This window comes from Echinops telfairi, unplaced genomic scaffold (genome assembly GCF_000313985.2).
Source record: "Echinops telfairi isolate 266 unplaced genomic scaffold, ASM31398v2 ScPeMD7_1;HRSCAF=3_0, whole genome shotgun sequence".
Classification (NCBI taxonomy): domain Eukaryota; kingdom Metazoa; phylum Chordata; class Mammalia; order Afrosoricida; family Tenrecidae; genus Echinops; species Echinops telfairi.
This window is the reverse complement of record NW_022103896.1, coordinates 13,668,071-13,694,355: the sequence shown is the minus strand read 5'-3', so window position 1 is coordinate 13,694,355 and position 26,285 is coordinate 13,668,071. Positions and strand designations below refer to the sequence as shown.

Here is a 26,285-nt window from a genome sequence, read left to right as displayed (position 1 = left end):
AAAAATAGATGACCGCCTCTTTTCCCTATGGGGCAGCTGATGGCTTTGAACTACACCCCTTTGTAGGCTAGCAGCCCAACACCCAAACCACAGGACCACCAGGGCTCCCTCAGCATCATCTCGCCCTTTATAAATTTTTCATTATCTCATGCAGGTTCCAAATGCAGGCACTAACCATTTTGGTATCTATTCTGCAGATACAATTGCTGTCATGTGTTTAATAAGCAGCAGTTTCCCCAGGAAACTCAGCACGAGGAAATGTCTTTCTGTACATATTCTGCCTGTACATTTCAGAAGGTCTTTTAAACACTTTCAAACATGTCATTTGCCTGATTAAGCAGGCTGAGTCCACTTCGTGGGAATTGGAACAGTGGTCTCTGCTGTTCACCCAAGACCAAAGCACATTCCTCAGCTCGTTTCCCCCACCCCCACCCTCCTCTGTGTAGGGAGAACCACTGAGGGCAAATAGCATCATAGCCACCTGGGTACCTTTCATTTTTCTCCCCACTTAGAATTCTCCTGGAGTCTGCGGACAAAGCCCAGCCTTTCAAACTGCACAGGAAGAAAGTGGCTTGAAGCACTGGCTGACAAGTGCAGGGTGTCTCCCATGCTCCAGTCCCAGGTGCCACATCTGTGTCTTAGCAGATCAGTGCCCCAAGCATCCCAAGTCATGTCAAGTGTCACATGACTATTCGGTCAGGGGAGGAGCATGTCCCCACTTGGCCTGGGACTCTGCGACAGGCCAAGAGGGCATGTGGGTTACTCATTCGAATGTCCAAACTCTCACGTAGATTCCCAAGTGTGTGAATTCCAGTCATTTTTGTCTGGTTCTGAAAAGGAGAAAAAAATTTTACACATTAAAAATCCAATGTGTATTGGAAATGTGTGTGTATGCACCAGTTTTTATGAACATCAATAATCTGCAAGCAATGGGTGATTCTCACACAGAAAATGAAGGAATTTGGGCCATGAAATGAATTCCTCAGCATGTTTAGCGAGTCATGACAAGATCATATATAACCCATATGTGCTTGAATCTGGACCACCACCACCACCCCAAAAAAAGGGAGGGGGAGGGGCATGTTAAACGTACATATTCAAGTGTGGTGAATTATAGTTAGCCCGTACTGTTTTATTGGAAACCTTCAGGATTCAAAAGAAAGAGTGAAAGACACCCAGCAGGCTTTATTTTTAATAAGGCAAACAGTGAAGAGGAAATAGTTGAAAAGATATCATCAATCTTTTATTTAACTAAGCAGAGCCCTTCATTTTGAAGGAAATGATACAGTTTTCAATCAGCACTTCCTTCTCAAGAAGTGCAGTGAGAATGTAACGTTGATTGGACAGGAGACCTTCAACAACAAAAATAAGGACACAACTCATGGGGAAATAAAATACAGGTGGCATTTATCCTGTGAGGCAATGAAATTCTTCATCGTCACAAGTGTTAGCAAGAAAATGAGAGAGTGCCGTTGAATGAACCAGTCAAGTTGATCGTTACCCTGATTGTTTTGTCTTTAAAGAAATCCACAAACAAAAGATGCAGCTTCCGAAGGATTCCATTTGATCGCTATCACACTTGGTTTCATTCCAATTAATTTTTCTTAAATGATGAGATGAGCACATACATCAAGAGTATCCGACACAGTGAATTCCATTGTTTACCAAAAAAATAGAAAACAAGTAGTCCATATAGTTTTCTTAACTCTCCATAGCCTCTGTGTCATATAAAATTAAAGTTTTTCTTCCAAAAATAGGTCTCCATGTAGGAGTGTGGGTGTTTGCTCGGTGGTACAATCAGGGCTGGAAGCACCGAGGACTTGGGTGATTACCACCACTGAAGGGGTCGCTTTAAAGGTCCACCGTCAGGTTCTATTTGCTCCTAGGCATATTCAGTGGTACAAAGTCATTTTAATTGATAATGTGGAATTCAAGCCCTACAAAAAGTATGCATACTTGTAGTACAAAAACATCTCATGTGGCTGAAGTTGGGGGCTCCTGGTGTTGTGTAAATAAGCAATCTCAATAAAATATTTGCTCAGGTAAGAAAATAGAATTTGTCTGAGTTCCCTCAGCATAAGTACCCCCCAGGGGGGCTTCCTGCTTGGCCCGCCAGAGCCACTGTCATCAGTGGCATCAACTTTCCTTGCCTTCAAAGAGCATCAGTAATTCACAGTTCAAAATAGCTCTACAGTGTTATTCCTATGGAGAAATAAAAATTGTTAAGACTTTATTTTTTAAGTGCCAGCTGTAGCCACTGCCGGGGCACTAAAAAGTCACTGACCCACAACATTGCCATCTGGAGGAGGCACCCTCCTCGCCCCTCCCTTTCTTGGAGCCTTGTTCTTGCCTTGGGGCATCCTGGCCCTATGGAGCACTCAGTATCTGGCCCCTCTGGTACCCTGCGAGCAATACTCAGTCCCACACAGAGGCCTCATCTGGAGTGTCTGTCTGTTACTGCAATTCCTTCTTCCAGCTCTGGTATCAAAGACCTCTGCGCCAGCATTCGGTGCTATTGCTGGTGCCCACTTTCAACCAGTGCTGTTTTTTAGCCTACAAGGCTCAGGAAGAGCAGGTCACATAGAGTGAGTAGCTGTGGTTACCCCTAAGTGTAAAGCACCCTGGTGGGGGAATGTGCTTGGAGGTTAAGGGCCAGGCTACTGGCTGAAAAGTTGGCGGGCGGAACCCACCAGCAGCTCAGAGGAAGAAAAAACCTGGCAATCTGCCTGTCAATATCACAGCCCAGGAAAGATCCTCTGGGGGCAGTTTTACTCTGTCATATGGGGGCACTCTGAGCCAAATTTCGACTCGCCTGCATCTACTCACAGCACACCTCAGCATGACCAGACACGAATGGAGAATTGTGCGCTCTAGAGTTTTCAACAGCCAAGTGTTTAGGAGACCACCCGGCCTTTCTTCTGAGGCACCTACCTGGTAACCATCTGCACTACCCAAGGACCACTCACAGTATTCTAAGTTCTTCTAAAAGTCTTTGCCCACATTTATCTTGGCCTTTTCCCATAGGCCCGAGAATACAAGGGGGTTTCTAAAATTCGTGCCAACAGGGGAGAATGTTGGTGGGCTTTTCCCAGCAACTTTTCGTAGTCTGCTCATATAACCACAAAGCTGCCAGAGAACCAAATGCAGAACTCCCACGGATCAAAGAACCTAGACTTCCAACCAGCGGTTTACTTCCCTCAAAAGCCCGAGACATGGACTTGAAGGAAAGCTGATCTCACACCATGAATGCCATTGGACCTGTTGAGTGACAGCTTTGAGAACCGGGAACAGGTAATGAAAAGATTTTGATTTTAAGGAGTTGTTATGAAGGCCTGTTTTTTAAAACCATGGCCTTAACTTCCAGTTTTGGAAAACAGAGGAAAAAGAGGGGGAAAAGGCATACAAGAAAGTCCTTCAAGTCTTGCTTCAGGGAGGTTCAGGCAAGGGCCTGCTTAAAGAGGACCCTCTGGTGTGAATGCTCAAGCCTAAAACTAGTCCAGCCTTTGGAATTAGGTCACAGAATGACCTCCAGGAGGGGAAAGGGAAGCAACAAAAGCCTGACTCACAGCCCATTTACTCCAAGTTTGAGGCTCCAATGGCAACGTGTGGCAGGGGAGCGAGCATTCTGGGATGGTGCAGACATCAGGGAAGGGCTCACACAAACAGAATGGAGGGAGGGGGCACAGCTTGTTAAAATGTGTCTCTATTGAAAGCCTCACAATCTTAAAGCACACAGGAGTTCTTGGGCTCAGCTCAGCCTGCCATGAACACCCCAGGGAGCGTTGATTTGTGGCTGATGTTCTGGGCCACCCCCACACCGCCCCCTTAGTGGGAAAAGCTTTCCAAGAGTGTTTGCTCCTGTGGACATGGAAGTGGCTGCAGGATCACAAGACTTTGCGTTTTGAATTAAACGGCACCTGGTGTGGCTGCAAAAAGGGTATTTCGACCCTCCAACTACAGCCTCCGCCAGCCTAGGATTTCACCACCAGCAAAAATAAAGTGGAATTGGGGGGCAGGGTAGCGAGGGGGCGGGGTGGAGGAACCAGAGGATCCTCAACAAAGCCCTAAGCTTTATAAAGACTTTGCTTCTATATTCAGGAAGGGGGTGACAGGGGGGGTGAGGATGGGAGATTAACGGGTTCCTGCCAGGGCAGCCCTGCGTGGCTGCTTCTGCAGTGGATACTTTATGGGGCGGCGGTTGACAACCCCATCTGTGACCGGCAGAAGAGCACAACAGAGCAGGTTTAATGAGATCGGTGACTCAAAGGGCTAGTCCCGCCTTTGATAACAAATAACACAGCAATAAAGTGCCTACAACAGCAGGCGAGAAACAAAGGCAGCCTACCGAACCTTTAATTGAATCTTTCCCCTGGCCAACCCGCGACAATAATTTACTTGTAACCTGGAAAGGGGCGGAGTGGAGCAGGAGAGGCAGCTCAGAGCCAGCAACTGAAAAGGAAAAGGGGGTGGGGGTGGGGCAGGGCAGCAAAGTCTTTGTTTGCAGCCCAATTTAACTATTTGTTACATTTCATGGGGGTCCCCCGCTTGGCTTGGGTCGGCTGCTCCCAGACCCTGCCATGGCTCCTCCAGCCTGCAACCCAGGAATCCCATAAATCTCCCAACCTTCCAGATTCTGAGCACACAGCATTTCGAGGGAGGAGGCTGATAAGCAGCTCTCCTGGCAGGCTGACCCCTTACCCCCAAATCAGCTCCAGCTTTTGTCCCAGGCACCCAGGAAGCCCAGGACAGGCAGCGGTTCAGAGAACTTTTCTCCGGGACGGAAGGGGTGGATGTTGGACCCAGGTCCAACGGGTATTAAGTGCCTGGCAGGTCCACAGTTTGCCTCGCAGGAAAGGCAGGCTGGCTGCGAAGGAGGAATGGTAATGCCCCCAGTCAAAGGTGCGCCTACCTGCTCCCTCTGCTGCCCTCCTCCTCCCCAGTCCAAGGTGGCAAGCTCAAGCCTCCGCAGGCTGTGGCGATGGCGGCACCATCCGCCCCGTCTCCATTTCCGGAATGCCCAGGAGCCCAACTGGCACGAAGTGGGAGGCATAGGAGGGAGGGGGAGAAGGGGCCCTGTCTGTTGCAAACAGTTTCTTTCCGCAGCCCACCGGGCGCGCTCCCCTGCCCGTCAGTGCTCCACCGCCTCAGGGGCCAGCGCTGGGGGGCGCCCGGGGGGCGGCGTAGTCCGCGCCACGTCGCAGTCGCCCTCGTCGGGTTCAGCTGGGTGCAGGTGCGTGGCGAGCTCCTGCAGCACGGCCGCGCGCCCGATCTGGTCGTTGCGCCGCTTCTCTATGATCAGGTCCTCCAGGCTCTGGAATTCCAGCGTGTGGCTGCGCTGCGCCGAGAGCTGGATCTGCAGCCGGTAGGGCTGCTTGCCTATGCGCAGCTCGCCCCCGATCTTGAACTCGCGCTTCCCGTAGCGGCACCAGGCGGCGAAGCTCTCCGAGTTGCGCCAGCTCAGCTCGCGCTCCTTGGCGCCCACGTGCGCCAGCGCGTTGCGCACCACGGCGCTGGGGCTCAGTGGCTTGTAGCGGTACAGCTCGTTGACCACGCGGCCGCGCCGGCCCTGGCTCGCGTCCGTCAGGAAGCTGTTGCTCACCTCCAGCCGGTGCAGGTGCACCACCTGGAAGTTGCCCACGTACACGGCCCAGTGCGGGTACTGCGCCTGCGACACGAACTCCACCAGGTCGCCCGGCTTGCACTTGTTGAGCAGGTTCTCAGGCGTGTAGGTGCTCAGCGCCGCCGAGCCCGGCGCAAAGCTCTTCTGGTAGATGCACTCGTCGCGGTAGAAGACGGAGCACTCCACCTCGTGCAGCCGCGGGTCGTAGGGCTGCGGCGGGGGCGGCGGCTGCCCGTCCCCGCCCTCGGACAAGCAGCTGCCATCCGGGAGCTGGGGCGGCGGCTGCGGCTCCACGTCCTCATCGTCGTTGGAGAAGATGTAGGAGACCCCGATCCGGGGGCCGTCGTCCCGGTCTACGCCGGTCGGGTCGGCTGTGGGAACTTCCTTGTAACTTAGGTGGGTCAGCTTCTCCACCTGGTTGCCCATCACGTTGCTGACGCCAGTTCACACGGCCTCGAAGGGAGAAAGCGAAACCACCACTCGGGGCATTGGCGCGGGTTCCCGGACAGGGGCTCGGGCCACCTGTTGGGAGAGGAAAGGCCAGGAAGCTAGGCTTTAGAAGCCCCTCGGCGAGGAGGGCGATTCCTTGTTAAGAGGAGAGTGGGGGGCACGGTTGGCAGTCAGCACCTGGAGCCATTGGAGGGGGTTGCCTCGGCTGGACCGAGTCGCCCCGTGTTCCTCCACCTGTCGGGTCACGGTCACAAGACGCCGCCAGGCAACCTCAGGTCTCCCCCGCCTTCAGCCCTTCCCCTCGCCCGGGCAAAGGGCCGTTGCATCAGCACTCCAGCTGCTTCCGCCCGCGCCCCACCTGCCCAGCCCGGGCAGACAAGGGAGGGGGGGGCGAAAGTTTACTCCAGCACCCACCTTTGCTCACTCCCTCTCCCGCCCCTGGGACCCAGCGAACCCCTTACCCCCTCCCAGGCCTCCTTTCCCGTGGGGACGGCCGAGGGTTCCCGTCGCGCGGCGGGGCCAGGTGAGCCACCCTACCTGGCTCACCTGCGGCGCCGCTCGGCCGCCCCTCCCCCGCCCGGTGGCTCCGGTTACCCGCGCAAACTCACCCGCAGCGGTGGAGGCCGTCGGGAACGGGGAGGGGCCCCCGTGGCACCCCGAGACTTCTAGGGCGAGTTTGCAGGTGTGGGCGCCTCAGTCCCTCCTCTCCCGGCGAGGGCGGCAGCGAGGCCGGGCTGGGGGGAACGACGCATATCTTCCCCCCCGCGGCTGCGTAGCGCCCCGAGACTTGAAGATGGGGGGCAATGACTGTTGGCACCGCGCCGCCTCCCTCCAGCTGGGGCTGCGGCTCCCCTGCCCCCAGCTCTCAGGGGAGGTGGGGCGAAAAGAGAAGGAGGAGGAGGAGCAGATGGAGGGAGGCTCGCGGCCCAGCGGCGGCAGCTCGCGTTCGGCCCGGCGAGCAACAAGCGCCGGAGCGGGAGAGACGGGATTGTAGATCCGGCTCCGGCTCCGGCTCCGGCTCCGGGCTCCCCGGGCGGGAGCGCTGCCTCTGGCATTTAAAGGGACAGGCGCTCGCTCCCGGAGCCCAGGTCTTTCCTACCCCGAGCCGAGCCGCCGGAATCCCCCGCCCCAGCCCCGCCCACCCAGGCCGTGAAGCTCCGCCCTGGCCACACCCCCGCATCTGAGTTCGTTTAAATCCGGCTGGTAAGGCATCCATTGGCTGGCCACGGGGTTAACTGCGCTCCTGTGTTGTGTGTGAGTGCCCAGGCTCTGGCTTTGCGGGTCCCACCTCGCTTGCTCTGGCCGTATCTTTCCGAGCTGTGGCTTTAAGAACTTGGAAGACAAAGGCCACCTGCCAGCAGAGAACTGGGGGAGTGACTAAGAGTTGGGTGTTTGTTCTTGGCTCATCTGTCTTTCCCCTGTACCTGGGGAGGGAGGAACTCACCTGGGGATGGTTGCTTGTTTCTTTTCTTTCCCAGTTTCACGGAAAAGGTCTGGTGTCAGAGCCAGATCGAGAACTTCAGCTTAGAGGTGTTTCCAGGTGAATACTGGGAAACTTCGGCGTAGGAGGAGGACGACAGGAACAGAACGATGACTTCGTTCCTGGCTGCCTCCCAGGATCAGTGTTCTGTGTTGTCCTAGGTCCCTCGAAGTTCGCACAAAATGGATTTCACAACCTCCGTTGTTTCCAAAAACGTTAGCGACTCCTTCCGTGGAAGAAAAACAGTCAAAGCTGGTTTTTTATTTTTCGTTTTTCCCCCTTTGGAGGTGGGGGATGGCGGGATTGCCTAATTGCCCTTAAATGACAAACTAGAGGCCCCTGATGAATATGTTTCCTTCCTGCTACTGGCTTATGGAAGTGACCATAGGCGAGTGCTGCCTGTTTACCCCCAGCATGTGAGGCGGCTTTCCCACTTGCTGCTTTGTTTTCTTCCCCCCTAAGATGTAGGCTGTAGTTGTGTGTGTGTTTTCAACATCAGGGCTCAGGGTGGCAAGTCCCTTTACAATGGGCTTTATCTAGAAGCACCCCACCTAGTGTGGGGAGAAATTGAGAGTGCAACTCAAGAAGCCTCTACCTTGGTTTCCACCACTTGCAGTTGACGAAGGTTGTGTGTGTGTATTTTCCAGGTAAGGCTATTATTTATTCAGTGTGTTTCCAACCAGTGGAAACAAATATACTAACGCCACGGTGAACCTTTTTAGTTTGAGGAAGACAAAATAAAATCAATCTACTTATGTACTTTTGAGCCTGTACAATCAATATTGGCAGAGCTTTGATGGAAGTTAGTCTTTCAGCAAGTGTAAGATCACAGGGTAAGTTACACCGAAAAAGAGAGCTTTCTGCACACCTGCCGTCAAGATTAAATTAAAGTCGCCCAGGCTAGTCTTAGGTGCATGTAGCCAGATGAATCCATCACCCCCACCCCCAAATCCTCTCATAATAACACATCTTCTGGGGGTTCTTGGTGCTGTCCCTACCCATGCCAGCTCATGCAGGTCCCTGTTTGACAGAGAAGAGCCAGGCTTCCAAAAACCAAACTCGCTGCCGCCAAATGGATTCCTGCTCATAGCAACCCTATAGGACAGGGAAGAACACTGCTCCCTGTCCTTTATAGGAGTGGAAAGCCCTGTTTCTTTTCCACGGATGGGCCTAGTAGTTTTGAACGGCTCACCTTGGTGGTAAGCTACTAGAGTACCAAAGTCGGACAATAATGGATCAGTTTGTGGCTGCCAGATTGCTGGCCACTTCCATTCTAGGTGGTGGTGGGTGGGTTCCCTGGGTGGGAGAATCCGTAAGATGGCCTACTGTCAGTCACTCTGGCAGAGAGGTCTAATGAGAGGTGAAATGCCTCCTGCTTGTCTCAGTGTCACCAAGAGAGGGATTCTGGCCAGGTGACAGTCCTGTTTCAACAGTGCTGCTTGAGCTGAGCAGCCATGATGTCCCAGAGGGAGCTGGCATTTCTCACTGTCATGGAGTCAATTCCGATTCACACGTTAATATCACCCCGACAGGCGTTTAGTATATGCTGTTCTCACTATATGCTTACTGCATGCTGTAGGGGAATCTTTAGCCAAAAATCAAGAATCATTTGTTTTTAATACATTGGTAAGTGAGCAATTGAGACGATACCTTCAGATAGTCTTCCTCGTATAAAGCCTTCCTCCATGAATGCCGGTCTAAGATGTTGCCATGATTCAGCACTGTGCTACTCACCTAACCAAGATCAATAGTTCGAACCCACCAGCAGATCCACAGCAGGATGATCTGTTTCCTTAAAGATATGGCGTCCATCCTACTCTGCTCAGTAGGGTCTTTTTATGAGTCAGCATCAGCTACCCTATCTACTTAAGGTTTGGTCCTCCCTCTGGTCACCTGAGCAGGCATGTAAAATGGCTTCCAAACATGTTTCATGGGCTTCAAATTGGTGTCTAATAAATTTAAATGAGTTGCCAACTGTCTTACAACATGGGAAATGCCATACCAAATCTGAGCTGCCACATGTGACCAGGAGAATGTGAAGACGAGGCCCTCAGGCCCACATTCCAGGATGGCAGCAGAACTGGAGCCCTTTCCAAAGAAGCCGTTTCCGGTTTTCCCATTTCGCACCCTCTCCATCTACCTGGCTGGGCCCCTTGCCTGGCCCTGAGAGCTTCTGTGTTGGCAACCTCTGCTGTAGAGCATCCACAGCACCCATTTTTATCATTTGATCATACGTACTTTGGCAATTGATCACATGCCATCCGGCAGTATTGGCTGATTCGTGTGTTTAGAATGCCTCCTTTTGAAAGTCTGATGAACAGTGTATTCCGTAAAGACTTACCAGGTATCTGCTAAATCATGTTCGTCATTTGCTTGTTTAACACATCGTTGCTAGGGTTTGGAGATCTCCATGTCCCTGTGGCATCCTGGTGATACAGTGAGATGTGCACTGAGCTGCTAACCACAAGGTCCGTGGTTCAAACTCACCAGCCACTCCTTTTGAGAAAGATGAGACTGTCTACTCCCACAAAGAGTTAGTCTCAGAAACCCAAAGGGGCAGGTATACCCCATCCCATACAGTCCTTGGAGTCTATCCCGCAGTGTGCTTGGTTTTGAGTTTTATAAAGAAAGAGGACTAAATAGACTCTTTAGGACAAAGTGACCTGTTCTGCAGGAAGGAGGCACTCAGCAGGTGCTGAAGGTGAAAGGGACCTTCAAACTGAGTGGAGGCAAAGATGAATGAGGGAATGCCTGCCACCAGGGGTCTCAGCCTAACAGAGATGAGTTATACAAAACTTTCCAGTGAACAAAAATAACTTCCATTTAGTGAGCACTTGATTATTTATAAATCAGAATGGAGCTTAGAGAGGTTAAGGGACTTCTCCCAGCTGGTAAATGGGACCACACAGATCTGTTTCACTTCAAGCTCCACAATCTGTTCAGTGCCAGTGGGCTGGTTCTCACCCATAGCGACCCCATGCACTGCAGAACGAAACACTGTTGTCCTCACAATATCCACAAACCCATTTTTGCAACCACCGTGTCGATCTTTCTCATTGAGGGCCTTTTTTCTTTCTTTCTTTTTTGTTGCCCGTCCACTTGACCAAGCATGATGTCCTTCTCCAGAGACTGGTCTCTCCTGACATGTCCAAAGTAGATAAAACAAAGTCTTGCCATCCTTGCCTCTAAGGAGCCCTCTGGCCATATGCATGTCTTCTAAAACAGATTCCTGTGTCCTTTTAGCACTCCATGGTACTTGTCAGACTTCTCCAGCATGCTCTTAGGCACTTGGTGTTAGAGACAAAAATGTCCTAAAATGTTTAACAAACATTTTAGTGCCTGGTTCTACCAGGCTCCCGAGATGCATTTGTGCAGGCAGCAGATGAAGTCCCTCCTCTTAGGCATTTAGGGGTTAATCGGAGAAGGCCAGTGATATGCAAATGAATAAGAATTCCCCAGAGTGATAAAGGCCCTGAAGGAAATAAGACAGGGTGGTGGGACTGAGTAGCTGGCACTAGGGATGCCAGGCGGTACACATGGTAACACGGTCTGCTGTTGATCCAAAGGCTGGAGTTTCAAGGCCATCCAGAGGGGCTTAGGAAGACAGGCTTGGCCATCTCGATTGAACGAAAGTTGAAGAAAACAGTTTAGAGAGCAATACTCTTCTGCTTGATTGGGGTTGCCACGAGTAGGATCAATCAATAGCGACTGGCTTTGTGGAACTGGCACAGGTGTGGAGAAAGCACTGGGGAGATGGCCCACTTTAGACAGGAGAGTCAGAGGGACTTCCTCCTTTGGAAGAAGCACCTGAGCTGAGGGAGAGCCAGGGTTGGCATGCCAGGTACAGGGAACATCCAAGAACAAAGGATTCAGGAGGGAAGGAATTGAGGACATTTGGAAAAATGCGGGTGGGGGTCAGGAGATGGTTGTGATTTCAGCAGAAGGAGAGGAGGTGCATTTAGAGTGGGGACTCCTGCGGCATTTGAAGGCGGACACTGGTGGCACTAGGGCAAAGGTGTAAGGGGTGAGAGAGGAAACAGGCGACCCAGAGACAGGTTGCAGTAAGGGGATGTTCTAGGCAGACAGCACCTGATGAGCAAAGAGCAGTGCTTGTGAAGGTGGCTTCCTCAAGAACAGGCACCCTTCATTGGATTCGAATTCTCAGCCCCAATTCAGCTTCCTCCTGCAGCCATGTTACCCCCCCCCACACACACACACACACACCCCAGTGTCACATCCAACATACCTCCGTGGAGGAGGTGTTCAGTACAAATGAGTTATGTTTAGGGCCAGTAGGTCATCCTCCAGCATTCCTACCCGTGGGGAATCATTAAGAATTGACGTTTCTACCTGATAAGGCATCAGCCCTGACTTGGCAGGTATGGCCCACAGCTTGGTTTAAGTGGTTCATTCCAAGAATGTACAAAACAGGAGCACGAGGGCAGGCTTATCTGATTAGGCAACCTGGCCCCGTGCCTGTCCCCTGGGCTGGGCCCCAGGTTCCTGGCACCCTGCAGCTGGAGTGAGTTTGCAGAAAACAGGTTCATCCACCCTGTCCTCACACCGGGAAACTCCCAGACTTCCGTGTGCCTGTTACTCCCTGCTGGGGTTTTGTTGTGATTTCAGGAGGTGTGTGCTATTAGACACCTGCCCGGTGACCTGGGTTGAAGTACCATTTGCCAGCTAGACGGTCTCTTGGAGAAGTGTCCTCCTGGGTCTGAGGCGAGAGCTTGTCTGTCTATCAGCTCCCTTTGGTTACGCATTGGGCTGCTAACTGCAAGGTCAGCAGTTCAAAACCACCAGCCATTCCTTGAGAGAGATGAAGTTTTCTACTTCCATAAGGAGTCGCCGTCTCGGAAACCCACAGAGACAGTTCTAGCACGTCTTCTAGAGTCACTTGGAGTCAGAATTGCCTTCGTGGCAGAGTGAGGCCTTGGTGGGTAGGCGGCAGAACTCTTGCCCTCTCCCTCCATGGTCACCACCATCCCCACGCAGGAAACCCAGGTTCATTGCCAAGTTACCTCAAGCACAGTTGTCACCCATCTGTCAGTGGTTACTTGCTGCTAGATTCTGAACAAGCCTCGGGGGTTTCCAGACTAAGAAGGACCAGGAAGAAAGGCCTGGAAATCTACTTCAGAAATCCAGCCGGGGAAAACCCTAAGGTCCAACCCATTCCGCAAGTCATCATGAATCAGTTAACAATGTAGATGGCAGGCTTCCTTTACCGACAAAAGCCGGTGAGTGATTTAAATATGGGGTCAGGGAGAATGGTCATTTATTACCGACAGCTTCTTACTCTTCATACCTGTCTTGTTCATAATTTACATTCCTACAAGGGCCCCAAAAGGCCAGGATGACTCTGTGCATTGTAATCCAGACAGGCAGGATTCAAACCCCAAGTTGACCCGCTCCAAATCTGCTTTCCCAAACTGCCCTAGGCTTGCCATAGAAACATGTGTTTGCTCATCCAGAAATGGGCAGTTCTGAGGATTCAGGGAGGGTTAGGGAGTCTCCAGGGTGTCTGGTGACTGAATAGTCCTGGGGTCTTTGTTGTCTAGTGCTGCAGTAAAAGACATGTCACCAGGGGCTCCTTTAATGAACAGGACTGCTCCTCTCACTGTTGAGGACACTGCAGTCGGGATTCAAGGCACTGGCTCCAGGGAAAGCCTCTCGATGTGCTCTGGAGAATCTCCTGGTCTCAACCTCTGTACCTCGGCCTCCCTGGGCTCCTTGGTGACCTCCATGTGGCATCTGTCTCCCCACCCCCATGTTTGCCTGATTCTCTCTGGGTCTCTTGGCAGATTTCAAATGTGATTAAGTTTAAGAGACACCCTACACTGCGCGATGCCTGCATGAACTTAAGAAACAACTATTGCCACATAGGGTGGCAAGCAATCCCTGGGTTATGAGCCAGAGTAATTCCTAACGATGACTTTAAGACTTAGTGGTCAGTCGGAACAAGTGGTCACGGTTCTTATTTAGCTTTCACTTAGCGCAAGAAAGGTGCCGGGTGGTTAAGATGCTGGGCTGCTAACCTTGAGGTTAGCAGTTCAAAATCACCAGCTGCTCCAAGGGAGAAGGATGAGGCTTCCTGCTCCCTTAAAGAGTTATAGGCTCAGAAATCCACAGGGGCCAGTTCTACCCCGCCCTGTACAATCATGAGTCAGAATTGACTGCACGGCAGTGAATTTGGGTTTTGGTTAGTGCAAGAAATATGTGGAAGCCTTTTCAGTGAAATAAAAGCATTAAGGGCAGCAAGTGAGGGTGGTAGTGGTGAAGACTTTGCATCAAGCAGGCGTCGGTTCCATTGTTTCCAAGTGAGGGCAAAGTCACAGAATAGTGAAACAGTGATGCCCTGTTCAAAGATGGCAGTGCCCAGGGCAAAGTTGGAGGTACTCTGCTTGTAGCCAACCCGGACTAAGCATCTGCTCCCTGCCAACCATGTCCAGGTCTGGTCTGCATGTGCGTGTCTCTCCTCGGTCCGAGGATAAGCCAGTCTCGATCATCTGGCTCCTGCAAAGACTCACTAAGTCTCCTCTGAGTTTCCCATCCCAGGACTTCAACTTTCTCCATTCCAGTTACCATGATGAATCACTCAAATGATAAGCATGCAGGTGTGTTCCTGTTTCGCTGGGTAGACCGTGGCAAAACCCACCTGAAGTCCTGCTTATAGGCCAAGTTGAAGTTGTCCATTAGTTGGATGTTCATTTTTATAGGCTTCCATTATATCCACACATATTAGAGTTAGGATTCTAACCCATATTTGGGGTGAAGACATTGAAATTTACAATACCCGTTTTACCCAAGACTTCTCAGTTTCAGCACTGAAAGCCAGGGGTTCTCCCCACCTAGCTGCCTCCTCCTCATGCTCATTATCTTCCCAGAACCAGCGCCCTTCCTGAGAGTGGAACTGGTGGTAGGGAGGGGATGAGGAGAATCCCACAGGAGGCTTAGTTCAGACTCCTTCCTCCAGGGGTCTCCCACTTCCAGAAGAGGTCATCTGGGGCAATAGCAGCCTCACAGACAGGGCTGACCAGTGGAAGTGACCGTAAGCAGCATCAGCCTTCTTTGGGCAATTGATGCTTTCCCGTCTGCCCTGGACTACTGACAAGGGGCAAGGGCTGGATCTTCAACACAGGTGAGGGGTGGGCCTGGCTCCACCCCAAGAAGGGCTGGTTTACAGCTGCTGCCTTCTGCCTCTGGCCCTGCCTTGTTTTGCCTCTTGACCTGTATGAAGAGTCATCCTTTGGCCGAATTAATCATAGACCTTCAGAGGACAGAGAGAGGACAGAGGTTCTGTGTGACACTCTTCGTTCTGGCTTCTGTGATCCATTTGCTCTCTCCTTCACGTGGAGTCCTGGTTGCATAGTGGGCTTTGTGTTGGGCTGCTAACTGCAAGGCCAGCAGTTTGAAACCACCAGCTGCTCCTCGGGAGAAAGATGAGACTTTTCACTCCCATAAAGGGTTTCAGTCTCCTAAACCCACAGGGGCAGTCCCACCGTGTTCTAAAGGGTCAGTGTGAGTCCGAATCGACTCGATGGCAGGGAGTAGCTTGAGTTTGTCTCCCCCAGACCATCAGAGCAGTCCATCTCTTTTGGTCAGGCGGAGCCAGAGAGGGCTGTCTTGTGGGTGGGAATAAAAAGACTTCATCGTGAGCCAGGGTCTGGGGCTGTGAGATCAAGCCCAAACCATAAGTTCTGTATCTGTGACCTCTGCAGCTAGAGGGTGGGTATGGATGCTTTCACTCTGTCCTGGAGCCTTAGGGAAGCAAGAAGGCAATGGCTCCCTGTGCCTGCAGTATTGGGAGGACCCTCTACAGTGCTGCCTCTGCTGCTGCTGCTGCTGCTCCTGCTGCTGCTGCTGCTGCTACACCCTTAGCCTGATTGGTGCAGGGGAGTCTGAGCTTGTAGCTGAGCAGCTGCAGGAGCCTCATGAAAGATATATCTGGCCAGGCAGTTCCAGGGGAGAGGCCGGTTTAAATCACAGTTCTGCAACTCCAGAGACTGGCATCTCTGTCCATCCAAATGGGGGATTTAAAACCCAACTCCAAATTCCACGGATTCTATTTTGCTCTTCCTGCTTGAGAAGGGGAGGGAGAGGCATGAGGCAGGAGATGAGACTGTCAATAAGCATAGAGCAGCCTGGGCAGATTGAGCCCAACAGCTCCTCTCTCCCTGCATGGCCTTCCGGCTTCCTGTGGATGGAGAGTGTCTGAGTCAAGCAGGAAGGGGGCATCTGAGGAGTGTAGCCACTTTCTGCAGGACTGGTTAGGGGGCCCACCCACCCACTAGCTGATGGGGTTTACCAGATGCCATGGAGTTTGAGTTCAGCCCCTGGAGATCTGGTATGTGCCGGGTTTTCAAGGGTCAATTTTCCCCACAACCACAGCCAGAACTTTCTTCTGAGGCCCCTCTGGGTGACCTCAGACCTCCCATACAGCTGTCAACAGCCTAGGGCTTTAGCTCTTTGCACCACCTAGAGACTCCACGTGGGGGCTAAGACTGAACACATATTCATTCTCAAGTGCCAGCGACTCCCTTTAAATCATGTCTAGGTCTGGAATCCATGGTCAGCTCAGAGCACTCAGCCAGGCCGTCACCCACCACAGTCTATGGATAGCAAAGCGGCCTGCAGGAGACCCTGGGTGACTGTGAGCCAAGCCAGACACTCCTCTGCTCAAAGGCCTCCCGAGGCTCCCCATCTCCAAAGTCCCTCAGTCACCTCTGAGGTCCTGCTTGGCCTGCATCCCAATCACCACTTTAATGACTGGCAGACACACAGGCCACTTGCTGGCCCTCCCCATGGCAAGCACTGCTGTCCCTCCTGCCTAGAACACTTTCCCACCCCGGCACCTTCATGCAATGGCCCTGGAAGACCCGACTCAGTGTGATGTTCTGTGGTGAGTTAAACCTGTTCAAAATTCCCAGTTTCCTCTCATACTTGTGCCTCAGTTCCTTCTCTACTCTCTCTCCTCAACACATGTCACCATCCAATAGCCTACCCTGTTTCCTGCTGTGCTTCTGTGGACCATGTTGTCAGAGGAGATAAGTCCAACATCACATATTCCTGTTGGGTTCACTGATGTACCCTCAACTCATGCAACAGGGCTTGGTACATTGTACTGAGAACACACACACACACACACACACACACAGTTGTTCTCCAGTTGATTCTGACTCACAGTGGCCCCATGGGTGTCCGAGTAGAACTGCCCTCCGCAGGGTTTTCAGTGGTTGGTTTTGAAGAAGTAAACAGGTTTTTCTTCTGAGGCACCTCTGGGTGGACTTGCACCTCCTACCCTACAGGTAGCACGGTAACTGTTTTTGCCACCCAAGGACTCCTGGTTAATAATTAATACAATGAATTACAATTACTAGTTGTTGAGTAAAAGGATCTCACGCTTGGTCACGTTGAGGGGCAGGGAATAACACGAAGACCCTCAACAAGATGGATTTTCACGTGGCTGCAAGAATGGCTCAGACACAGGATGATTGTGAGGATGGCTCAGGGTCCGGTGGTATTTCAGTCTGTTGTCTGTAGGGTCACTATTAGTCGGAACCAACCAGATGGTACCTAAGATCAAAAAGTTTTTGTGAGTCATCTGAGTCACCTCTGTTCACCTTCACCAGATTCTAATGGCAGATTATCTCGAATACATAGATGAGAAATTAATTCTAATGTCTACTAGATGCCAGTGGTTTGGCCAGGTACACCACCAGGCATTTCAGCATTACAGGAGTTAAAAGCTAAGTTCATCTAATAGGATAGTCATAATCCATGTGTCATTACTGAGCCACAAAATGTTGTCCCTCCTGAGTACAGGTAATCAATACCAAAGGCACACTCAAGTTTCAAGGATTAGTAACAAAGGAAACTATCTTACTCATTTCAAAATATTGATTGCATGTTACAAGGCCATCTTCTGGCCCTTGTGGATATAATTTTCTCTAGCCACAACCTAAACTTGCATATGAGCAATTGATGGTCTGTCCCAGTCAGCCATTTGCCTTGTTTTGTGTGATGATATTGAGCTTCTCCATCATCTCTTCCCACAAATGTGGTACATTTGATTCCTTTGTATTCTATCTAGTGAGATACACCTGTATAAAGCCAGACCAAACTTACTGCCATTGAGTCAACTCTGACTCAAAGCGACCCTACAGCGGAGTAGAACTGCCCCTGTGGGTAGCCAAGGCTGTTAATTCTCATGGGAACAGAAAGCCTCATCTTTCTCCTGCAGATGGGTGGGTGGGTTCAAATGGGTGACCTTGCAGTTAGCAGTCGAATGCATGGTCCACTAAGCCACCCCGGCTCTGACTGCACATACAGTCACTGTTTATGTTGTTGAAGAAGGGTATTTGCAATGAAGAAGTTGGCCTTGCAAAATTCTATCATGCAATTTCAGCTTCCTTTCTCTCATCAAGGCCATAGTTTCTAAATGCTGATCCTTCCTCTTCATTTCAAACTTTCATATCCCAATCCCCAATACTTATCAATGCATTTTATTTGCATATTTGATACATTCCAGATTTTAGAAGTGGGTAGAATTCTTCAGTTATATCACTGATTTTACTGGTTGGTGCATAAGTTTAAATAGCAGTAAGATCAACTGTTTTTCCCTGTAGGTATGTAGATATTATCTGATCACAAACATTATTGTATTTCAAGCTAGATCTTGAAATGATCTTTCTGAGGATGAATGAAATAGCATTCCCCTGGTCACTCCTCGCATAGTAAACCGCATGATTATCTAATTCAAAAAGGTCAATACCAGTCCATTTCTGCTTACTAGTGCCTAGGATATCTATCTTTATGCATTCCATTTCATTTTTGATGACTGTCAATTTTCCTAGATTTCATATAGCATACATCTCAGATTCTGATTATTAATTGATGCTTGCAGCTGTTCTCATTTTGAGTCATGGTCCACCCGACCTTGAGTATATTCCACTTGAATGTAGAGACCATCTAAAGGACACATTTAACTCATCAAACACTAATGACCAGTGACCAGAGGAGTTGTGGGTGACATTAAGAACATCATACATGGAAAAAGGCAAAAAAGATGAAAAAAGGCAAGAAAGCAAAACCCAAAGTGGATGTCAGAAGGGGCTCTGAGATGTAAGTTGTTAAAGCACATGGAAGAAATGAAGTAACATAACAGAAAATGTCACCAGGTAGTTCAAGAAGAAAAACCTAAAGCATCATAATGAAATGTGCAAAGACCTGGAATTAGAAAATCAAAAGGGAGAAACATACTCAGCCTATCTCAAGCTGAAACAAACTGAAGAAAGAGAGTCAAGTCTTGAGTGAGAATACAGGAGGAGCCTCTGGGCAAAATTGTAAATGCTGCGGGAAGCAGCCAGAGAAGAGGGAAGAAACAGGATCGCTGCGCCCTAAAGAAGTGGTCATCATTCAACCAGGTCAAGAGGTTCTTGAAGGCAAGAATGCTTCAAGAATGTATGCTGCTGAAGGAATAACTCCAACCTGCCCTGCAGGCATCAGTAAAAATATTAGTAATGATAGTAATAATAATAGGACTCTAAGAACTGAGAGATTACTAATTGAAATGTTTCAAAATAACCGATGCTTCATTAGAAGCACTCACTTGTCTAGGCCAAAACATGTGTTGTCTGGCCAGCACCTAGAGGAGGTTCATATTTGTGCCCATTCCAAAGAAAAGTGACCCAATAGGACGAAAAAAGTATTGAACAACAGCATGACTAACACATGCAAGTAAAATGTCATTAACGATGATTTAACAACAGCTGCAGTAGTACATCCCAGGAAACTTGAAGAAATTCACGTTCCTAAGAGGATGTGCATGAGGGATATTATTGCTGATGTCAGATGGATCTTGGCTAAAATCAAAGAACACTAGAAAGATGTTTATTTGCATTTTATTGATTATGCAAAGGCATCCCATTGTGTGGATCATAACACGATGCATAACATTGCAAAGGATTCTGGAACACTCTATTGTGCTCATGCGGAACCTATGCATAGTCATTCAAGCAGAACAAGGGGAACAAGACAAGATATGTGCTGGGATGACATCCTTTCATCATACTATTTTATTATATTATTTATACAGTACACTGTATGCTGAGAAAATAACCTGAGAAACTAGACTATATGAAGCAGACCTCGGCATGAGGGTTGGAGGAAGCCTCTGCATTAGGCTGGGCTCTCTAGAGAAGCAAAACCAGTATGTCTATATATACATATATAGATATATATATAGATATACATATATATGTATATGAAGAAATGACCCACAGAGTTGTAGAAGCGGGAGAAATCCAGTCCAGTTCAAGTCTGTGGGATGAATGTAAACCAAAGGCTTCTCCTGACTCTTGTAGCTGCAGGGGCTGACAGACAGGAAGCACAAAGATAAAACAGGAAGACCGCATGCTGGTGGATGCCAAGCTGAGTGAATCTGAGTTCCAGCCGATGTATCCAAGGTCGGCATATCATTGATGACTCTTGGGATGGACGGGCTATTTTACTGGAGGTCAATGAAGCAAATGCTGGATCCAGATCCAGCAGACGTGAGCTAGCTTCCACACACTGTCAGTCTTTACTGAGAGTAAACCACACCCTGAATAAAACCTCTTAATTGTATCCAGACTGTGACCAGATTAAGAAGGTGGTGTTCTACCCGGTTTTCGCCGAAACAGTTTGGCTGCTTCACAGAAGATCCCACCGTGGAGCTGACCACAGGGAGAAACCTGGCCCACCCAAGTTAACCTACAACCTATCACATCATTAATAATACGATAGACAACAAGAGGACACAGCTTTGCCTGCTGAAACCCAAGAGAACTGGAATCGCTTGCTGATGAGCATCAAAGAGCACCGCAGCCTTCGGAGAGGATAACTCACTATAAAGAAAACAAATCCTCACAAATGGACCAGTAAGCATCAAGATGAATAAACGACTGGAGTTGTCAAGGATTTCATTGTACTTGGATCCACAATCAATGCTCATGGGAGCAGCAGTCAAGAAATCAAACACTGGGCAAATCTTCTGCAGAAGACCTCTGGAGTTATTAAGGAGACACTATAACACTGTGAGGACTAAGGTGCCCCTGACCTGAGCCAGGGTATTTTCAGTCACTTCACATGTGTATAGAAGATAAGTCAGACTGGAGAAGAAGTGATGCATTTGAGGTATCGTGCTGACAATACCACGGACTACCAGAAAAACAATCCAACGGTCTTGGAGGAAATACAGCAAAATGCTCCCTATAATTATGAATCAGTCCCTGGAAAAGGACACCATCCGCAAAGAGGAAGCCCCTCCGTGAGCTTGATTGGCACCGGGACTGCTGTGGTAGCCTGAAACGAAGCAATTGTGAAAATGGCACAGGACTGGGCATGCCTTTTTTCTATTTTATAAGGTAGTTATGAGAGCCTACTTTATGGTACTTATTAACAACCTGTTGAAATGACAATACTTTTGATCTATTGTGTTAAGTGATATACATTCTAAAATTAGTATCACCTTTGCCTTCTTTTTAAAATGTGGCCATTATAAAATTTAAAGTTTCCCATGATGGGACTTCAAAAGCTGATAGCACAATTAGATTATCTTTCACTTCCATTTTCCATGATCTTTTTGAAGCCTCCTCCTCTGTGGGTTGCATTTTTAGTTCACTCTTTATTTCTGTTGGACAGCACTATTCTACCTTTCTCCATTACATCCTGTATCTCTTGCCTCAAGTATATTCCTTTTTGCTTTTTAGAATAAGAACTTAGTGGCTTTGTCTTCTGATCATAAAGCTATTAAAAATAACAGCAAAGGCATGGAGAGTTCTTCAACAAATCTCAAATACATGTTGTTAGGTGCCATCGAGTCAGTCCGAGCTCATAGTGAACCTATTGGCATAACAATGCCACACTGCTCAGTCCCCGGTCCTCCTTGAGACCATTGCCGTGTTTAGTCCCAGGTCTGCAGAGTAGAACTATCAAGGCTGTGAACTTTCAGAAGCAGGTCATCCCACCTGCCTTCCTAGGTGTTTCTGAGTGGGTTAGAACCCCCATCTTTTCCTCTAGTAATCAATCTAGCACTTAACCATATGTACCACCTAGTTTGTACCACCCAAGCACCTCTACAGAAGGATAGCCAAAGCCAAACTCAATCCAAACCAGGGTGGGTTGTACCAACTCTGACTCATGGCGGTCCGGGGTGTTTCAGAGTAGAAGGGCTCTGTGTTAGGCCGGATAGACTAGAAAAACAAATTCATAAACACACATATGTGTATAAGAAAGAGGTTTATATACAAGAGCAATTGAGCATTGAGAAAACATCCCAGGCCAGTCCAGATCAAGTCCATAAGTCCAATATTAGCCCATATGTCTGATACCAATCTATAAAGTTCTCTGCCGACTCACAAAACACATGCAATGATGCCGAATGCAGGAATATCACAGGCCAGTGGGTGGGATGTCTTTTAGATCCAGTGGCGTTGTAAGCTAGTCAGCATTGGCAGGTGTCTCCACGTGGTTCCTTCAGCTCTTAGGTTTTGGCTGTCATCAACCTCTCTCCATGCGTCTTCTCAACAGGGATGTCTCACAGGGAGGGAGCAAGTGTCTCCCGCCTCCAAAGAGGACATACTGGAGTTTCCAGAATCCTCTGGAGAAGGTCATGCCCACATAGAGGCCTCATTAGCTATATCCTGATTGACAGGCCAGACTCCACCCCTACACTCTTAATCCTCAGACTGACACCAGATTATGTAACTACTACAAGCTCCATAGGATTTTCAATAGCTGATTTTGGGGAGAATGGATGACAGAAGAGCCCAAGGAGGGAAAAAACAAACAAAACAGAACAATCAAGGGAGCCAGAGTAGTTTAACAAATGAATTTATGACAATGGGCGGAGCCAAGTCATATTAGAGATTGGAAAACCTGCCAGCTAAGATTAATAAATTGGATTTAAAGTCATGTATCGAATCACTTTATCCCCATCAATGATGACCTAAGCCTAAAGGAGGCTGCCATCTTTCGAGGTCAAAAATGGTCCCCTTCCTACCAGGCACACTTCCCCGATGGAGCAGTGGTTATGAGTTGGGTTACTCCCCAACAAGTCAGCAGTTTGAAACCACTAGCTGTGCCCCAGGAGACAGATGAGGGTTTCTACTCTCAAGGGTTACAGTCTCAGAAATCCACAGGGCAGTTCTACCCTCTCTTACAGATCTGTGGTGCTATGAGGGCTGGGAGTTTGGCTTCTGGTTTTTGTTTACTGCAGTGTTTGAAGGCAACAGGGGCTTTAGGGGATTTACAAATTCCTGCCCAAGTTAACAGGGAGTGGATCAACATTTCCCATTGCTAGTCAAACCTCTTTTCTTCCCATTGTCCTAAGTACCACGGAGTCAGCCTTGGAGGGTTACGGTTAACCAGATTTCTGTTTCACTGAAGGTCAAATAAAACCTACCTTGTTGCAGCCCCCGGTATTGCAAAATCATTCTAAACTGCGTTAGTTCACTCACCGGCCTACATTTCTGGAACAGAATAAAAATAATTGCTTTCTTGCTCGGTGATCAGGCACCTTGCAGTGCCTGGGGTTATTCCTGTAAGTATTAGTTAGGACTGTAACCTAACTGAAGCTGTAGGCTTTGTCAGCGATTGGGTTCTGACTTGTCGAGTTGAGAAGGAAGTTCATTTAAGGCTCTTTTTTGGACAGAAGGGCAGCATTTTGCCTTGCCGGTGCTTACTCAGTACAGCATCAGGAGCTGTACATCATGGACCATGGAGTCGATGAATGTTAGCCATGGATTTATTTCTTGCATTTTGTACCCATTCCTTCCTGAATGCTGGTGTGGTCCCAGAGGGTTGTGCTAAGGACTTTACATCCATTGCGTCATTTCATCCTTCTTATCACACAGTGGGTGGGTTTATCTCTATTCTACAGATGAGGAAATGGAACCTCAGAGACGTTGATGACTTGGCCCAAGTTTTATGGTTAGGAAGTGATGAAGCAGAATTTATAGCCAGGTCTGAATGAACTTCAAGGTTCAGGTATTTTGTGAATGGTCTTTGTCTCATGGATCAGGAACACTCTACATTCCTAGATAAATGAAACCTGTAGGAAAGGGAGTGGAGATATGAAGGACAAATATATATCCTTAAAATTGACTCTAAGTGTTAGCAGCCAGGATTCTGTGATGGGGTGTTGCTGCTTTTGTTGATAGGTGCATTTGAGCTGCTTCAAACCCATAGCGGCCGGACACAGAACAGAATAAAGCACGGGTCGAGCTCCAGCCTCTCCATCATCCTCATGCTTGAAGTTATTGCTGGAGTCACTGGGTCAGTTGGTCTTGTGGAGGGCCTTCCTCTCTTTTGCTGCCCCTCTGCTTTACCAAGCACGATGTCCTCTAGGGTCTGGTCTCTCTTAATAACATGTCCAAGTACACGAGACGAAGCCTTGTCATCTTTGCCTTTGACAGTCCATGGTACTTTCAATATTCTTTGCCAGCACCACATTAAAATCCATCGATTCTTCCTTATTTCATGTCCAACTTTCACATGCATATGAGGCAGTTGAAAATACCATGGATTGGGTCAGGTACGCCTTAGTCCTCAGAGTAATCTTCCTGCTTTTCAACACTTCAAAGAGGTCTTGTGCAGCAGGTTTTCCCCGGGCAATACTGCCTTTGAGCTCTTGACTGCTGCTTCCAGGAGCATTGACGGCAGATCTAAGCAAGACAAAATCTATGACAACTTCAATCTTTTCTCCATGTGATGCTGGAAGCTATGTCACTGGTATTTCAAATGCCAGCGGGGTCACCCAAAATGAACAGGTTTCAGCACAGCTTCCAGACTGAGAACAGACTAAAAAGAAGGAACTGACTCCCCACTTTGGAGGAAGTGCCTCTGAAAACCTTATGCGTTGCGGTGTGCCAGCAAGTCATCGATGACTCCCAGGGACCCCATGGGACAGTCGAGCTTTCCCATGGACTTTACAAGGCTGTCGTCTTTTCCAGAAGCGAAGGCCAGGATTGAGGCGCCCTTTCTTGGGTTCAAGCCCCAGGGTTTTGGTTCACAGCTGGCTGTTCACCAATGCACCACCAAGGTTCCTTGCCGTGGTGTAGGGGAGAGATTTTCAAAGTATCTTGGGCGAAGGACCAGTTCTACTTCGGTTTATTTGTGTTTATACGTTACAGCTTTTTGTGGCTTGAAACCACTGCAAACCACTGTAAATATACATTATTTGAAGAATGAAGTAAAGACATACACGTCCTATCTTTAAACTGGCTTTCGATTCACCAGCTATAAAATAAACCTGTCACTTTGCTCTAAAATGCCTCGAGGTCCGCTCCCAGTTTCTACAGCTATTTCACTGTGGACAGGGAACAGCGGATGTTAGACAGACACAGTGAGTAGCATGGGGCTTAGACGGAGGCGTGCTTCTCCAAACATGGTCGGGAGCAACATTGGCAATGCCTTCAGGCTATTGGAAACATAAGGTCTCAGTCCTCACCCCCAACCTGCTGAATCAAAATCAGCATTCTATGGAGCTTTTCAGCTGATGCCCCAGCATAGTGATGCCTGAGAAGCACTCGTTGGAACATGGGCTCTAAAGGCTCTCCACGTGTGGTGCTCTAGCTCTGTGCCTATACCTGGGTGGTCTTGTGCTCAGATCCCTACTTTCCCCATACTCACCCCTCTGGGCTATCCCAGTATTGGGAGTGAAACCACTGAGTGGGCCAACAGGAGAGGAGTGGACTCTTTGTGCACCTTGTGCACAGTGTCCAGGTGTCAGAACAGGTTTGACCGTTCGTGGTGTGTTTCCTATTTCACCTTGGCCACCCTTGTGTTCACAGAGGTCCAGGCACCCAGGACAAGGTTGTTTACTGGGCTGGTTAACATCTCTGCTAATTTGATGGTGGGTGTCTTTCCTCCCGTTGGGCCTGGAGGCTTGTTGGTGTTGTTAGCTGCCATTGAGCTGACGGCGACTCCTGGTGACCTTCAGTGTATCAGAACAAAATGCTTCCCTGCCCAGCACCACTGAAAACCCATTTTTACAAACAAGCTCCTTGCTCAACACAGGATCATGGATTCTCACTCGCCATCCTGAAAGGGGCAAGTCTACATGAAGCAATTCCGGTATCTCAGGTGCTGAGGAAAGATCTCAGAGTGGTTCCTGAGTTGCTTCTGGCAGAAGGAGCTGCCACCGATCAGCTGGGAGAGAAGAAACACCCTCCTTGGGTGGTGGCACTCCTCCCCTGGCAGCAGCAAGCTTGCCACTCTCCATTTCTCCCATTGTCTCTGATGATGAAAGCTGGTGTGTCTGCTAGGAAGACTGCTGATTCGGGACCAAACAATAGTGAACTGACTGCCAAGGGCAAGTGTGCCAGAGATGTACATGTAGCTACCTAACAGGCACAAAGCTGCTGGATTTATAACAAGGGCTGCATCATTTGTTCTCAGGTGCTGAGCTAAGAGTAAAGAAATGTCATGCTGCGATGTAAGCACCTATCTGCACAAGCCAGGAACGATTCCCTGCCCTGCTGCCCAGGCACGTGCTTGACAAATCACCATCAGGGCCTTATTTCTTGGAGAACTTACCTAGTGGCCACTCTGGGGTCCGAGTATTCAAGGTGGAGAGACAAGCCTGAGTTGGGGGTGTGGAGCCGGGGTGATGTTCCAAGCATCTGGAAGCTCAGAACCAGAAAAGGTTAAAGGACTGGCTATGTTGTTGCTCTCACTGCTGCCCTGTTGGCTCTG

The 26,285-nt window shown here is 49.2% G+C and overlaps 1 protein-coding gene across 2 annotated transcripts; it reads right to left on the bottom strand.

Annotated features, from left to right (window-relative positions):
- Positions 1-794: 794 nt before the first annotated feature.
- On the bottom strand, positions 795-7,005 carry LRATD2 (LRAT domain containing 2). Of its 2 annotated transcripts, none has more exons than XR_006679812.1 (2): positions 4,910-6,264; positions 795-830 (listed from the first exon to the last, which is right to left on the bottom strand). XR_006679812.1 is itself a non-coding variant. In XM_045287223.1 (2 exons), the coding sequence occupies exon 2, from the start codon at positions 6,044-6,046 to the stop codon at positions 5,129-5,131; it is 918 nt and encodes a 305-aa protein (XP_045143158.1). In that variant the 5' UTR covers positions 6,047-6,142; positions 6,679-7,005; the 3' UTR covers positions 1,219-5,128. The 2 variants fall into 2 exon arrangements, 1 of the variants encoding a protein (XP_045143158.1); XM_045287223.1 differs by lacking the exon at positions 795-830 and adding an exon at positions 6,679-7,005 and having other exon boundaries at positions 1,219-6,142.
- Between the last annotated feature and the right edge of the window lie 19,280 nt (positions 7,006-26,285).